This window comes from Euwallacea fornicatus, chromosome 36 (genome assembly GCF_040115645.1).
Source record: "Euwallacea fornicatus isolate EFF26 chromosome 36, ASM4011564v1, whole genome shotgun sequence".
Taxonomy (NCBI): Eukaryota; Metazoa; Arthropoda; class Insecta; order Coleoptera; family Curculionidae; genus Euwallacea; species Euwallacea fornicatus.
The window spans coordinates 248,598-262,946 of NC_089576.1; the positions used below are offsets into that span (position 1 = coordinate 248,598).

The following is a 14,349-nucleotide window of genomic DNA, read 5'->3' on the forward strand; positions in this document are numbered from 1 at the left end:
TTTTTAAACGTACTGTACAATGTCAGTTGATTTAATCAATAGCGGGATCAATGCATAAATCAGGTAGATCAAGCCTGATTAGTGCGATCAACTTTCAAAAATCAGAAAAATTTACAGGGTGACGATGTTTCTAAGATACTGCATCCCTTTACCATTGCCTCTTTTTTGGTACGCCACTATAAAATAAACGTATATATAATTTATTTGCATTATGGAGTATTTTCAATGCCTTTACAGAATTGAACTAATTTTATGGAATATTAATTTTGGGCTTTAAATTCGCCGCTTATAGATTCTACGCGCCGATAGAAGGTGGCGCCAAAACCATTTAATTGATTGCAGTGACGTATTTCCGGCCAAACATCATTATTCGATTTTACGATTATTGTTCCTTAGGTCATTTTAAATTATCACTAACAAAACTGCACAGTAAAAATATGTAAATATTTTTTCTATAATTTTCAATCTGTCTGAAAGCTATAGGCGATGAATACTCAAGAAAATCAATGAAAGTCTCCTTGACGTCATTTCCGGGCAAAGTGACGCACACTCATTTCATCTCCAGCGGTGCTTTTGATCGTTCGGCGTTTCCCCGGTTCTTCTAAGGTTTTCCTGATTTTTCGCAGGTAAGTGCAGTTCCACTAAAAATTCCGATATCAGTTTAATTGAGTTACGATCTTGGAAATTCCTTCAACCCTTAAAAACCGCCTCAAAATGCTGCGAGTTTCATATTTCATCAGATTAAAAAATGTCAAACGCCCTTCAAGCATTTGACATTCTGCCGGTGTAATATTTTAAAAAGTTTTCGATAATCTGGGCATTTTCCCCAAATTTCAAAAACTTTTTTATCTCAAAATACTTCTAAATATAATTTAAAATTCGCACTTTTTTGAACGGGATTGAAACGCGGTTTGGCTTTGTACAATGACAAGTACACCTTGCAGTGAAATTCATACTAAAGTATTTAAGACATTCTTTATGCATATTCAGCGAAAATACTTCACTGTGCATATATTTTAGTTATTGACTGCGTTATTTTGGAAAGGTCTAATATTGATTTTTCATCATGCATTGAAGAGAACTGGACAGTTATTACCTAAGCTACTAGATAAATTACTTTTTTTAATAACTAACAGCAACATAGCTACAATCTATGTTTTTTAGAAAGTAGCTTGTAGCTTGTAGTTTTATGTTCTCTGTACTCAAAAGTTTATAATAAATTTTCGTCGAAAATCTCTTCATGTGAGAGTATGGGAACGCTGAGGAAAGTAAATATTAAACGTTAATGTTTAAATCAATTTTTAACATTTTTGGGGGTTGGAAATTATACATTTTTAATGGAAATTAGTCGATACGAGGTCGTTACGAGGCCCACAAGTGCCGTATGATTTTCTCTTTATTTGGTCTGTTCGGTTTTTATTTCTTTTTTTAAATTTATTTTGGGGGGAGTATTTAGTTGAATTAGCTGTTTACAGCTTAATTTAAGCAGCGGTTCCCACAGTTTAGTTGCTGAGACATAAAAGTTTTAAATTCCAAATTTGCAGGATTTTCTCTCAGTTCAGAAGAAATAATTCTTAAATACGTTTCTAATTATTTCTAGAGCGCGCCCAACGTTACATTTGACGTTCTTTTTTGATCAGTAAGTCTAACAATAATAAAAATATAAGAAAATGACGAACGCGGTGTAAAAAATAAACTTTAACCTTTTTAATTTAAGTGAAATCGTCTTTATAATTTCACATTTTTGAGTGTTTCGCCTTTCAACTGTTTTTAAATAAATAACAATTTGAGTATTAAATTTTTGTTTTCATTTTTTTCAGGATCAAAATCTAGAAAAGATTTGAGTTTTTTTAAATTTAAAGATAATAAGATATTTGGTCTGATTTTAAAAAATAAGGTAAAAATGTTGAATGGTAGTTGATCAATACATAAGCCCATGTGTTAAAAGTGTCTTTTGTCTTTGTGGCACCTTTTCAGCGCATTTGAGACGTATTTAGCTCCAAATTGGAAGAGCAGCGATCTGAAAAAGAGTAGCGGCAATAATAACACGTTGGCAACATCACTACTGCTACTGGTTCTCTTGAGACCAATGTGGAAATTCTTTAGATATTGCTGCAACTTCTAAAAACCGCGAGTGTGTCCTTAAAAGCCAGGAATGTCACCGTTGCCATTCACATCTTTAATGTTTTTCTTATATCGTCATCAGACCTGATATCGCGGTAGATCCCAATAAAATAACCGCTATCAGGACAAACTGTAACGATCATTACGCTTTCTTTGTATCGCCCATTTGCAGACGATTTTTCTGATATTGTCACTCCATTAAATAAAAAATTACCAAAGACGAAAAAATTCGAATGCAAAAGTCCTCTGACAATTCTTGCGGCAAACCAAAAATGTTTTAATTTCTTCTTCTGTTTTTATTTTATCGATAATTTTACTGTCTTTTCTGCACCGTAATGCTTTAGCATATGCACTAACGTGATCCACTATACATTTACCGCGCTTAATAGGGTTTGGCTCACAATAAACTTGATAGTTTCAACTGATTTTTATAGTGTATTTAATTCAAGCACTGCACTACGGTTAAGGCATGAAAAATAATACAAAAGTACTATAGACCATGATCAAAATCAGTGCGGCTAAAAAGTGTAGGTGTGATGCAAGAAATACCGAGTCATACTCTATCACATTGCTCTATAACTAAATAAAATTCCTTTTTTCAATCAGTTTTCCAAATGTTGCACATTAAAGAGTAATGTAACGTACCAATCGAGGAACCAGTTTGAAACGAAGGTGCCCTTAAGGATGCAAAAAAATAATATTTGAAAAAGTGTTGTATTATTCTAATACCAATTCTGAGAACTTCATATTCTTTACAGGGTGAAAACAACACTCATTTTGAATGTCCATTCCCAAGCATACATTATTTAAAAGTTTAACAGCTGTCAGCTCAGCTACTAGCTAAAGAACGCGAATATTTTGCTAACATGCAGCTAGTTACTTTTTTCTAGTAGCTTGCCTGGCTCTGAAAGCATTGACCTACATTAATGCTTCAGTGTTTGTCGCGAAAGCCGTCTGGAAATAATCGACCTGGCCCGGGCAGGGTCTACACACAGCCTCAGCGGCAGTCTGTATGAAAATCAATATAAAGAATAGGTATACCCTTAAAAACTTACGATAAGTTTTCCATTACTTATTAATCAATAATATTTCTAAATGGTTTATTATATTTTTTTTGCATATTTTCATGAGACTAATATAAAGCGGAATTATTTGAATCAAAAAAAACATCCTTCATCCAAAGCCATATTACCATTTATTCATGGTAATATGCCATAAGAGCAGCAGTACACTTAATAATAGTGATACAGGATGTTTCGGAATGATCGTTAAATCTTTTGGTATTCTACTAACCCAAACATCAACATTGCAACAATCTACCACGTCTATTAAGAAGCGGTGACCAAAAGATGCTTAAAAGGGAGGGAAAAACTGTTTTTACTTTTTCCGCGCGAACTGTTGCTCGGATGAAAAAATAAGAAGACTGAAAAAAAATTAAAAAATAATGTGTGAAATTAAAAAAAAAAGTTTCATTGCAGTCGGCTATTGCTCGAAAAAATTTTGAAAAAAATTAATAATACGCACCAAAGTTGAAATGTCTAAGTGTAACTGTTTTAAGAAAAAAACAAAAAGCGATTACTTTCCATCAATTTGGAACTCGAAGGTCTCCATTGGAGGACCCCAAATTAAAAAAAAAATAATACGGAGATCCCCTCCTAAAACAGCGGTAAAATACTCTGTTCAAAGATTTGACCGTCATTCTGAAACCCCCTACAGAAGTGTATATGGTTTTTGAACAGTAACACAAATAAATATTTTCTAACGTAAGATCTTTCCTCTCTTTAGTTGATTTAAACCCAGTGATCCCCCATCATGGGCAAAGAGAAAACCCACATCAACATCGTCGTGATCGGACATGTCGATTCTGGAAAATCCACCTCCACTGGTCATTTGATCTACAAATGTGGAGGCATCGACAAACGCACCATTGAGAAGTTTGAGAAAGAGGCCCAGGAAATGGGCAAGGGATCCTTTAAGTATGCCTGGGTCTTGGACAAGTTGAAAGCCGAAAGAGAGCGAGGAATTACTATAGATATTGCCTTGTGGAAGTTTGAGACTGCTAAATATTACGTGACAATTATCGATGCTCCTGGGCATAGAGATTTCATAAAGAACATGATCACTGGGACTTCCCAAGCCGATTGTGCAGTTTTGATCGTTGCTGCTGGAACTGGGGAGTTTGAGGCAGGGATCTCCAAAAATGGGCAAACAAGAGAGCACGCCCTTTTGGCGTTCACTTTAGGTTAGATTTTCTTCATTATCTCTTTAACGCTAACATTTCACGACATACGAATATGCAGGTGTGAAGCAGCTAATAGTAGGCGTAAACAAGATGGACAACACAGAACCTCCTTACTCTGAGGCTCGTTTCGAAGAAATTAAGAAAGAGGTGTCTTCATATATCAAGAAAATCGGCTTCAATCCAGCCGCAGTTCCGTTTGTCCCGATTTCGGGGTGGCATGGCGACAATATGCTGGAACCTAGCGATAAAATGCCCTGGTTCAAGGGATGGGCAATTGAGCGTAAAGAAGGTAAAGCGGAAGGCAAAACTCTTATTGAAGCTTTGGACGCTATTTTGCCCCCATCCAGACCGACCGAAAAGCCTTTGAGATTGCCTTTGCAAGTAAGTTGTTACTCATGTGTGTGTATTTTTTCCATATATAAATTTTTTTTTTAAGGATGTTTACAAAATTGGTGGAATTGGAACAGTTCCAGTTGGGCGTGTCGAAACCGGCATTTTGAAGCCCGGAATGGTAGTTATTTTTGCTCCAGTCGGATTAACTACTGAGGTTAAGAGTGTAGAAATGCACCACGAAGCTCTACAGGAAGCGGTGCCTGGTGATAATGTTGGATTCAACGTAAAGAACGTTTCAGTTAAGGAATTGAGGCGTGGTTTTGTCGCTGGAGATTCGAAGAACAATCCTCCCAAAGGGGCCTCTGATTTTACTGCGCAGGTATAAAAAATCGTATAAGAATACTTGTATGAAATATATAACGAAATTTAAAATATAAAAACATTAACAAGTAAATAAGTGAAAAATAACTAAAAAGTATTAGCTTCTCCTAATTTTAACAAGTAAAAAAAATTACCCGCATATTCACCGCAATACTTTGACCCAATATTGCTGTTTTAACTCACTTAAGAATACTTAGATTGTACGTTTCCTTTAGGTTATAGTTCTGAACCATCCAGGACAAATTGCGAATGGATACACTCCAGTCCTGGATTGCCATACGGCTCATATCGCTTGTAAATTCGCCGAAATAAAGGAGAAATGTGACCGTCGTACTGGAAAAACTACCGAAGAGAATCCCAAGTCCATTAAGTCTGGCGATGCGGCCATAGTAAATTTGGTACCATCGAAGCCGATGTGCGTCGAATCTTTCCAGGTATTCTTCACTGAGTTTGTAGAAATTCGTCTAAAGGTTTTTTTTATTGCAGGAATTTCCTCCTTTGGGTCGTTTCGCCGTCCGCGACATGCGTCAGACTGTCGCGGTGGGGGTGATAAAACAAGTAAACTTCAAAGACACTGCTGGTAAAGTCACGAAGGCCGCGGAAAAGGCCCAGAAGAAGAAATAACTAGACTTAGCAAGGACTTCTGCAGAAGGCCTCTTCATCAATAGTTTCTGTTACTTTTCGAGGTTCCAGCTTATTTATTTCCATCGCAAAGAGTTCCGGAGGAAAACTTGCTTTCCGATATGTTCTAGGTTCTTTTGATAATTTGTTTCACAGACTATCATTGACTTGATTTACCAGTGATTGTCTGTGTTAGTTTCCCTTCTATAATTCCGATAACGTTTTTAAGTAATTTCTTAATGAGTAAATGAGGTATGATTAGTCTTTTCAGTTTGTTATTAAATTGATGATGCACTGGCCATCAGTTAAGTGGGAATTGGCTTATTCTGTATAATATGTCCAATAAATATTGGAGATTCCAGCAATTTGAAATTTTTTTCTTACCCAATACCTATAGGATATAAATGAACGGAGAAATAAATGGGGAGAGTTCAGAATTATATGAATTTCTTGATAATAGTGAGTATAGTTTTAAAAAATATATATTTTCTCCTTGATTCTATGTAATAGAAGTGCAATTGACTTGTATTAGAAAACAGAAGTGCTAATTTAAGCCGTATCTGGAGTTACGTTCGGCTTGAGCACTTACGTGAATTTGGGCATTAATTATACCATGGAATCATAAAATCATTTTAGTTAAACATATCGAAGAATTCTATAAAACATATGTTATACTTATAATTGACTTGCAATTAGCAAATCAAAATTTTTCTAAGGAAATGTAATTAACTTTCTTTTTCCTACATATTTGACGTTGTCTACATATTTATGGATGTTGTCTAAAATGTCGGTTCAATATTATTTTTGATAAACAGCCGCCCTGAGCAAAAATACGGGAGTGCGAACGAACTATAAAAATTGCTACTTATGATAAAAAATTGTTTACCTTTTTCATTTCAGGATTTACTAAGTGTTTTTACGTTCTAAGCCTTAAATTATTTTACAGGGCTTCCAAAAGTGCTAATGTCATCAATTTAAAACCCCATAGCAATAAACAGCCTCTATTTTTAAACTCTCTGTTCGCTTTAGTTAATGGTAATTTATAAACAAAATGAACATAATGATATTTAATTCAGAGGGTCTGACACCTACATTAAGTACTAAATCTTCCACAAATAATAATGAAGAGCCTTTTAAATCCCAAGAAAACAGTGAGGTCCCAGGTGTCTGTGGCATTTGTGGTGGTTCCCACTTTTATCGGCAATGTAAATGTGTAGTTATAACGTCAAAGGTAAGAGTAAAGACTGTATTATTAATGTTCTTAAAAATTTATTAGGGGCGTTGATTCTGAAAATTGTAAGTAAAATCAATTTGATATAAAATCAGATTGGCTCAGGATAATAAATTTTGAGAAAACCACTGGTCACAATGTAACAGTTACAATAATATTAAGGAATATTTTCAGTATTTTCTCAGAAATGAGAAAAATATCTGTTATAATTAATTGCAAAATAAAGAAATACAACAGGCCCAAAATTCCAGATACTGAACAAACAAATTCCCTCTAGAGCCAGACTGTCACTACCTGAAAACCTGGAGATAAAATCCCTCTCTGACCAAACTTCTTCAGTATTCACTACCAGCCTGATTCAAACAGGCGTTGAGTTTGGGCCCTTTGTTGCAAAAAGAAATCTAACACTACATCCAGCTACCCCATTCCCTATTAAAGTATTCATGAACAATGAATCAGACTTGTCTGAGTATTATCTGGATACTGTTGATGAGAGTGATTGTTGCTGGATGATGTTTGTTAAGCCTGCAACTGATGCTGAGGAGCAAAATTTGATTTGTTACCAAGTAAACCCTAAAGGTTTTTGTTTAATAAAACTTCTCACGTTTTGTTAATTCTTCTAGGAAGGGGAGGATATATATTTTAGTTCTATTAGAGATATTCCAGCAGGTGAAGAATTGCAAGTGTGGTATTCACCATATTACGCTTATAAAATGCAAAAAAATATTTTGAGTCTGAAAGCACCTGAGACAGATTTAGGTAGGCAATATGTTTTTTTATTAACATCATAAAGAGCATTATTTTAGAAGTTAAACCTGGAGTGCAGGAATTAAATGACTTTATTAAGGACCAGCAGAAAATAATTCCTCGTGTGGTGTGGAATTGCAAATTTTGTTTTAAGTTAGAGAAGAACGTCACTGATTTTGCCAAGCATTTATTGACTCATTACATCAGACACAAAAAGATTACTTGTGAGATTTGCCAAATTCGGTTTCGTTTCATTGCTGTAAGTTTATTCTTGAAAATGACATAAAAGGTAAGAAAAAAACATTATTTCCAGGATTATAGGCGGCACATGAGGTTTGCTCATGGGGACTCTTTTATTGAGACTGACACTGCACCTGATAAAAAAAAAATTAAAATTCTTGATCCAGCAAAAAAACAAAGCAAACAAAAATTGTCCATCGGAGGCCCCTTAATGACTGAGTGCATTTCTGATAGCTTAGAAAATTCAAATTCCTTCATACCTAAATCGGACGAAAATCTGTTTGAGCTAGAAACATATGATTACAAAAACATGCTCTTTGAAAGTGACAATTTGCGATTTAGTCTAGATATTGGAACTTCCATTAGAGATTTTGATGATTTAGAGTCGGATTTGAAAAATAATAAAGAGCCAGATGAACAAAAGAATTCTCTATGTGATATATGTTTGAAGAGATTTTCTAATGTTAAATCTTTAGCCAGTCACTTGAGGTTGCATGTTGGTCAGTATTTCTGTACATCCTGCAAAAAAGTAAGTGGATAACATGAATTAACCTGACTGTATAAATTTTTTTCCTTTTAGACTTTTGGGAGACTTGAAAACCTGAAACAACACAAATGCAACCAAACTTATAGTGCCAAATGCCCTAAATGCAATAAAGTTTTCACTCAAAAAAAGTATCTTTCCAAACATATTTCGATATATCATGAAAGAAAATTTGCATGCACTCTGTGCAATCAAATCTGCTATTCTTCTGTAGAACTGCAAAATCATAGGTGTAAATTAAATGAAAATAAAAAATTGCTGAAGTGCTCTTCATGTCCCAAACAATTTCGTTCATATAGAGGTTTGAAAGTTCATGTAAAGAACAATCATTCAAAAAGTCCAAAAAGTGTGGATATAAAATATATTTGCTCGGAATGTAGTGAGACTTTTTCTACAAAAGATATTTACAAGCGGCATGTTGCATCGCTGCATGAAAAGACTGTGAAACATGAATGTAGAATCTGTTCTAAAGTTTTTAATAGGAGCGATATTTTGACAAAACATTTGTTGCATATTCACATGATAGGAGCCACTGGAGTGAGTATTATATTACATGACTATTGCTGTGGTAAAAAAAACTGGTAGTCATTTTTAGATATTCCCTTGCCCAACTTGCAAAAAAGAATTTAAATCCCAAGACTACCTAAAAATTCATCTGAAAACTCATACTCAATCCAAATTATTCAAATGTGGCGGGTGCAATACAACATTTAAATTCTTAAGAAACTTAGTAAGACACACTAAAATGGTCCATAGTAAGCAGGAACTAAGCGTTGGAGACTATGAATGCCTAGTTTGCAATATCAAAGTGAAGCTGAAAAGTTCCCTTCAAAGGCATATTAGAAAGAAACATCCAGAAACCTATAAGAGTCAATGTGCAGAAGTAAATGCTAAAAGAAAAGAAACTAAACACCAGTTGTATAGATGTCCCATTTGTCACCAAACTCGAAAATTTATGACATCTCTGAAGAAGCACATTGAAATGAAGCATCCAGAGGAATACAAAAATGCTTGCACTCAGTTAGGTGAAACTGAGTATTTAGTGATGGATAAGGAAAAGAAGGTTTATTCAGTTCCATTCAATTTTTCCTTTAAATATATACTTTATATTGTCTGTAGAAACCTATTTCTTTCGACGAAGAATTTGACAATTACATGGACCTGCAAAAAACCATCGAAAACATGGATTTCAACATTGATACATGCAATGAGAATCTCTTTAGTGGGAGTGAAACAATCGATCGGTTTCTCAAAGAGCGGAGCGACCAGATTTCCATATTTTGTGCTGAGAGTCCCAAAAATCCTGTTAGCAATGATGTGGTTGTCGCAGAAAAAACTCGAAGTTGGGAGGTTGGTTTGTCGATGCCTGATTTGTGCGAAATGGATTCAGATATTAAATTTGGTAAGTCAATAAACTGTTGTAAAGCGCAAAGCAGTAGTTCGCAGTATTGTATTGTATTAAGTCATATTTGCGCTTTCACATGGAAATTATTTATTTACAGTTCGTGTAAGCTAATGTTTGCATTGTTTTAGGTAAAAATTTACAAACTAATGGAAATATTCTGGAGTCACAAATGACCATTAATGCTTTAAATGATGTTGTCTTGTACGTACTAAACGACAATAAAGGAAATTAAAGATTACTACTTTTTAAGCGTTTTTTTGAGACATTGAGATTCATTCCGTTACTTATATATTTTTTTTTTGTTAAGGGTACAAACTCATACATCCAATTTTTCTCTTCATTTTAGCGTATTTTTATTAGAAAGTTACATTACATACATTTACAAAAAAAACGCAATACAGAAACAAAATATACAAAAAACTATGAAATTGTGTAATTTTCTTAGAAAATAAAATGAAGTCGGAGTAAATACACATGTCAATTTTGATTAGAATTTCCAATACTGAGCAATTCTGGTTAATTTTGATTTTGGTAAGAATTTTGACTTGGTCTCATAATATTCGAATAGTTTCCAAATGAATCATGAGGTCTGTAATTTGATAATTGCTGGTATATCTAGAAATCATTGAAATGTGCAACAAATCACAAAACGTGAAATCCTTTATGATCACCTGTTTCATTCTCTGGATGTTAATCTTGCTAACTAGGACATGGTTAACAATAGGCAAGGGATAATCGACGCCTACAGTACATTTAACACTCTTCTGGACATTTTGTGGGGCCATCCACGGCTCATGAATGTATCTTGTGGGCATATTTTTCAAAACTGGGATGTATTTTCTTTAAGAATAAATATTTATATTATATGATTTGTTTGTATTTATTTACTTAGTAAAAGACCTAATGTAGTCCCCGTTAGGATCTGCCTTTCTGCCAAATTTTATTGGACAGTAACAATGGAAAAACTGCTGGAAAAAGCTGGAACAAGAGAGCCACATCCACATACCCGCGTTTACGGACCAATCACCATCCAACAACAATTCCTCGAAGACCTGATGTAAAAATGGACAACATTGTAGCTCATATTATGTTAAAACTCAACCTTCATTCCTTCCTCCCATGAAATCCACAGGTCCCCTCTAGTTAGGAAACAAGCTACTGCGTGCCTTGCAACATGATGAATCCAACCTTCTTCTCTTAGTTGCGTCATTATGGCGTCAATCCAAGGGAATCCTGTTTGACCCTTTAAAATGTATAGTACTTAGATATCGCTATATGCCTTGTTTTCTGTACCTACATTTGCCCATTTAGCTAAAGCCTCGGCGTTTTTATCCCACGGGATTTGGACACAAATCGGATTTCCGAGCATGCGATCGAAATTTGGATTTTTGGTGGCTGCACAGTAGAAAAACTCCCTCCACAGTAGTTGTCCGTGAAGGGACAATGGTGGGAATGCCTATAAAGTTTTTCTACATTAATGCGTGTACTGTCTAGATGTATCAAACCTTTTTAATTTTTTTATAGAGATCGGTAAGTTGGTAGTAGAATAGGCGGGTCGATAAGCAGCCAAAGCGTAAATATGGAGAGAGTCCAGTTTGAGAGGGGAGCAGTGATTGAGGAGTCATTTTGGGCCTCCCAAAAGATGCTACCCATGCTTTTCTTTCAAGGTGCTTTTCGAGCCTTGTTAGGGCCTCAGTTTCACCACCCTGTAATGTAAACCTGTCGCAATTTTTATAACTATATTATATTTTGTTAACACCTGCCAAACTGGAGGGTTAAGCCCTTCAGTATTAAAACCTAATTCTTCCAACGTGGGCACCCCAAACTTTTCATCGTGGTCGTCTGAAAGGGGCGTATGAATGCCCTTGAGAAAACCGGAATTGACCGACGGTTCCGGATGCGGTGGTGAGCCCATACAAGCAATTAACGCTAAGAACTGATGGTATGTCAAAGGGGCCTTACCACCGTTCCTAAAGAGAAGAAAGAAAACGATATTTGCAGCTATAATAATTGCGAAAAAGGGATAGGGTTCGGAACAAAAATGAGTCACTAGAAAGGTTACAAAGTGATGATGTAAAGTGAATAGGAGATTTAAAGATAGTAATGTAACGTTAAAAATTTTGTTCAAATATAGCTAAAAACAGGACAGATATCCTCAGTTTTCAAGCAACTTTAAAATTAGATTATTTTCAATTGCTTTATCTTAAAATGTAATTTCAAAATATGCCTTCAAGTAAAATTTATTGAATGAAATTTCAAAACGTGAATAATTTTTTATTTATATGTAAATTATCAAAGGCTTTAATTCAGAAAAATTCTGTTTAAATATTCAAAAAGTACGAAAATGTTTTCACAAGAAATTAGCGACAAGTACGTTCCGGTAGGTGGTGCTAGTGGTGCGGGTTCGCACTGTCAAACTTTCACTCTAACTTGATAGAGGCGCCACCTTCTGCCAATTAAAATATTTTATTCATTATTACCAAGAAAATTTTTTGTTATCAAATTATTATAAATATTGGGATAATTCCCACTGTATTTAAAAGATTCTAAATTTCATTCTTCTTAAAGGAAAATAACCCAATAATTCTCATTTTAGAAGGTCTAAAACTGAAATACGCTATTAACAATTAAGTGCTTTGGTAATTTTTCTAAGCGATAGAACATACAGGGAATTGGAAATTTCCTGACAAAGCGTTCTCGTATCAGATTTCTTTTTCAAAAACCCTACCTGTCAATGATATTCTGCAATTGATACAAAGTATGAGAAACCTTCTGCACCACAGTAATCCCAAGTTCCTTACAAAGGGCTGTAATGTTATGGTCCCTCACCCTCCCAAAAGGCTCTGGGTCCTCTTCAAAGGTAAGAGCTGTTATCCCCCATTCTTTAAAGAGTTTCGGGAGGGCATCTGCGGGTTGTCCTCGAATGACAAACAGCCTCGAATTTAATCTTCTGAGGCTGCGATCTAAGTCTTCAAGACACTGAAGTAGAAACCTCCATTTGTTAATTCCAACATTGGAGGACCCTGCAAACCACGGGTCCAGCACGAAAACGCAACGAAAGGTTGAGGCTCCTTTCAGACCTTCCCTTAAAGAGGGGTTGTCGTGTAATCTTAAGCCCTTGAAATATTGTGTAAATTTCGCGATTTTTTTTTTGTTAGCAATTCATACCTTTCTGAACCAATGCACTGTGTGCTTCCCATCCCGATGGGCCGCTTCTTCACTTCCAACCTCGTTCATCTATTAGGGCAAATCTTCTCCATATTTCAATCCTTATGAACTACATGATTGTTCATGAATAACACTGAAAAAACACAGTTACGTTGCTGCGCGAATATTAAAACATTTACATTTGACCCCTCTGGATAAGGCAAACACTGGATTGCTCATAACTACGTCGAACGCAACGTGATCCTTAAATCTGGATGAGTTTCATTGGGAGAACGTGATCATGTGATCATCTCAGTCACGTTTCAATCGGCGTGTTTAGTAGGGCGAATTTGCATGTTTTGTAAGTCCATGCAGGGTTACGTGCTCTACGGAGTTGAAAAGGGTCAGATAATGTGGATTTTTATAATAGAGTTAAGAGATAAGTGACCATTGGCCTATCAACGTGGGTAATTTTTCACTCTCAGGAATAAAGTCAAGGATAATAGAAAGTAGTGTACAGGATTTTTATAAATCGGACGCACTTTTAACACTTTGCAGGAAATGCGAAGCGAAAGCGTCATAAATAAAGCGATTTTTGTAACATTTTGCATTACAATAAACGATAATGGTCAAATTTCTCTTTATTCGAATAATGATAAACTTAATAAAAGCAAATTGACAAGCGATCTCGATCTTTATATTCGCGTTAACCTGCTTATAATACCATTGAAAGCTAAGGTGATAGAAATTTTCAATGGTAATCAGTTGCAGTAACGTAGTAGACAAATAGACAACTATTTGAGCTACTTCTGTTTACGCATTTTTATGTCGTTTTATGCCTTAGAAAGTAAATTATGAGAGGAAAGTTCAGGAAAACGAAAGAAATTCATAACTGTATAGAAAATTGCAACGCAGAACCCACGACTGACCCTGATGTTGGTTCATAACGCGTGATCCACGCATCTTTGATAGGCAATATACTATATGTTACATCGAAAACTTTCCACCACGGCTAGTTCGGATAATTATAGAAACACCGAGAAACGTCAAGACACGCCGATTCAACCTTCAAAGGGGGTACATGAAGGCGCGGGTTTTCCAATTCATTGGAATAATTCCCTGTGTGGGGGTGCAATCAGCTTTGGAATTTCAAACGAGACCATAACTCGACTAGCCCTTCATTTTAAAAGCGATTAAATTGTCTTTAAAGTAATACCGAATTTCTTTTCATTTTTGATCACCAGTTCGGAGAAAAATAACGCTCAAAATATGCAGCAAATTTCAACGAAATACGGGGTGTCCGTTTACCAGCCTCTCTCACTCCTGAGCTTACT

At 35.3% G+C, this 14,349-nt stretch overlaps 3 protein-coding genes across 7 annotated transcripts; 2 read left to right on the forward strand and 1 right to left on the reverse strand.

Annotated features, from left to right (window-relative positions):
- The first annotated feature begins 475 nt into the window (after positions 1-475).
- Positions 476-6,066, forward strand: LOC136349157 (elongation factor 1-alpha-like). Of its 2 annotated transcripts, none has more exons than XM_066300528.1 (6): positions 476-626; positions 3,910-4,366; positions 4,425-4,747; positions 4,803-5,078; positions 5,296-5,514; positions 5,567-6,066. In XM_066300528.1, the coding sequence occupies exons 2-6, from the start codon at positions 3,937-3,939 to the stop codon at positions 5,702-5,704; spliced, it is 1,386 nt and encodes a 461-aa protein (XP_066156625.1). In that variant the 5' UTR covers positions 476-626; positions 3,910-3,936; the 3' UTR covers positions 5,705-6,066. The 2 variants fall into 2 exon arrangements, with proteins under 2 accessions (XP_066156625.1, XP_066156626.1); XM_066300529.1 differs by lacking the exon at positions 476-626 and adding an exon at positions 3,138-3,159.
- A 437-nt stretch (positions 6,067-6,503) lies between these two features.
- On the forward strand, positions 6,504-10,112 carry LOC136349192 (PR domain zinc finger protein 5-like). Of its 2 annotated transcripts, none has more exons than XM_066300579.1 (9): positions 6,504-6,932; positions 7,184-7,498; positions 7,556-7,691; positions 7,739-7,938; positions 7,993-8,448; positions 8,500-9,000; positions 9,059-9,526; positions 9,583-9,865; positions 9,997-10,112. In XM_066300579.1, exons 1-9 carry the CDS (start codon positions 6,753-6,755, stop codon positions 10,098-10,100), a joined length of 2,643 nt encoding a protein of 880 aa, XP_066156676.1. In that variant the 5' UTR covers positions 6,504-6,752; the 3' UTR covers positions 10,101-10,112. The 2 variants fall into 2 exon arrangements, with proteins under 2 accessions (XP_066156676.1, XP_066156677.1); XM_066300580.1 differs by having other exon boundaries at positions 6,505-6,932; positions 7,210-7,498.
- Positions 10,113-10,196: 84 nt separating this feature from the next.
- Positions 10,197-13,423, reverse strand: phr6-4 ((6-4)-photolyase). 3 transcript variants are annotated; one of them, XM_066300584.1, is made up of 9 exons: positions 13,223-13,423; positions 13,037-13,169; positions 12,597-12,985; positions 11,628-11,838; positions 11,374-11,574; positions 11,166-11,324; positions 10,971-11,111; positions 10,769-10,920; positions 10,197-10,708 (listed from the first exon to the last, which is right to left on the reverse strand). In XM_066300584.1, the coding sequence occupies exons 2-9, from the start codon at positions 13,103-13,105 to the stop codon at positions 10,420-10,422; spliced, it is 1,611 nt and encodes a 536-aa protein (XP_066156681.1). In that variant the 5' UTR covers positions 13,106-13,169; positions 13,223-13,423; the 3' UTR covers positions 10,197-10,419. The 3 variants fall into 3 exon arrangements, with proteins under 3 accessions (XP_066156681.1, XP_066156682.1, XP_066156680.1); XM_066300585.1 differs by lacking the exon at positions 13,223-13,423 and having other exon boundaries at positions 10,197-10,483; positions 10,540-10,708; positions 13,037-13,216; XM_066300583.1 differs by lacking the exon at positions 13,223-13,423 and having other exon boundaries at positions 13,037-13,216.
- Positions 13,424-14,349: the final 926 nt, after the last annotated feature.

Excerpts from the sequence above, each read along its gene's own strand:
- phr6-4 (XM_066300584.1), bottom strand. The coding sequence starts at position 13,105 with ATGAACGAGGTTGGAAGTGAAGAAGCGGCCCATCGGGATGGGAAGCAC. Across the intron at positions 12,986-13,036 it reads CAGTGCATTGGTTCAGAAAG|GGCTTAAGATTACACGACAA; the intron begins GTATGAATTGCT and ends CAATATTTCAAG. Across the intron at positions 10,921-10,970 it reads CATGGGAGGAAGGAATGAAG|GTCTTCGAGGAATTGTTGTT; the intron begins GTTGAGTTTTAA and ends TTTTTACATCAG.
- LOC136349192 (XM_066300579.1), top strand. The coding sequence starts at position 6,753 with ATGAACATAATGATATTTAATTCAGAGGGTCTGACACCTACATTAAGT. Across the intron at positions 7,499-7,555 it reads AAAATTTGATTTGTTACCAA|GAAGGGGAGGATATATATTT; the intron begins GTAAACCCTAAA and ends TAATTCTTCTAG. Across the intron at positions 7,939-7,992 it reads TTCGGTTTCGTTTCATTGCT|GATTATAGGCGGCACATGAG; the intron begins GTAAGTTTATTC and ends CATTATTTCCAG.
- LOC136349157 (XM_066300528.1), top strand. The coding sequence starts at position 3,937 with ATGGGCAAAGAGAAAACCCACATCAACATCGTCGTGATCGGACATGTC. Across the intron at positions 4,367-4,424 it reads CCTTTTGGCGTTCACTTTAG|GTGTGAAGCAGCTAATAGTA; the intron begins GTTAGATTTTCT and ends ACGAATATGCAG. Across the intron at positions 5,079-5,295 it reads CCTCTGATTTTACTGCGCAG|GTTATAGTTCTGAACCATCC; the intron begins GTATAAAAAATC and ends CGTTTCCTTTAG.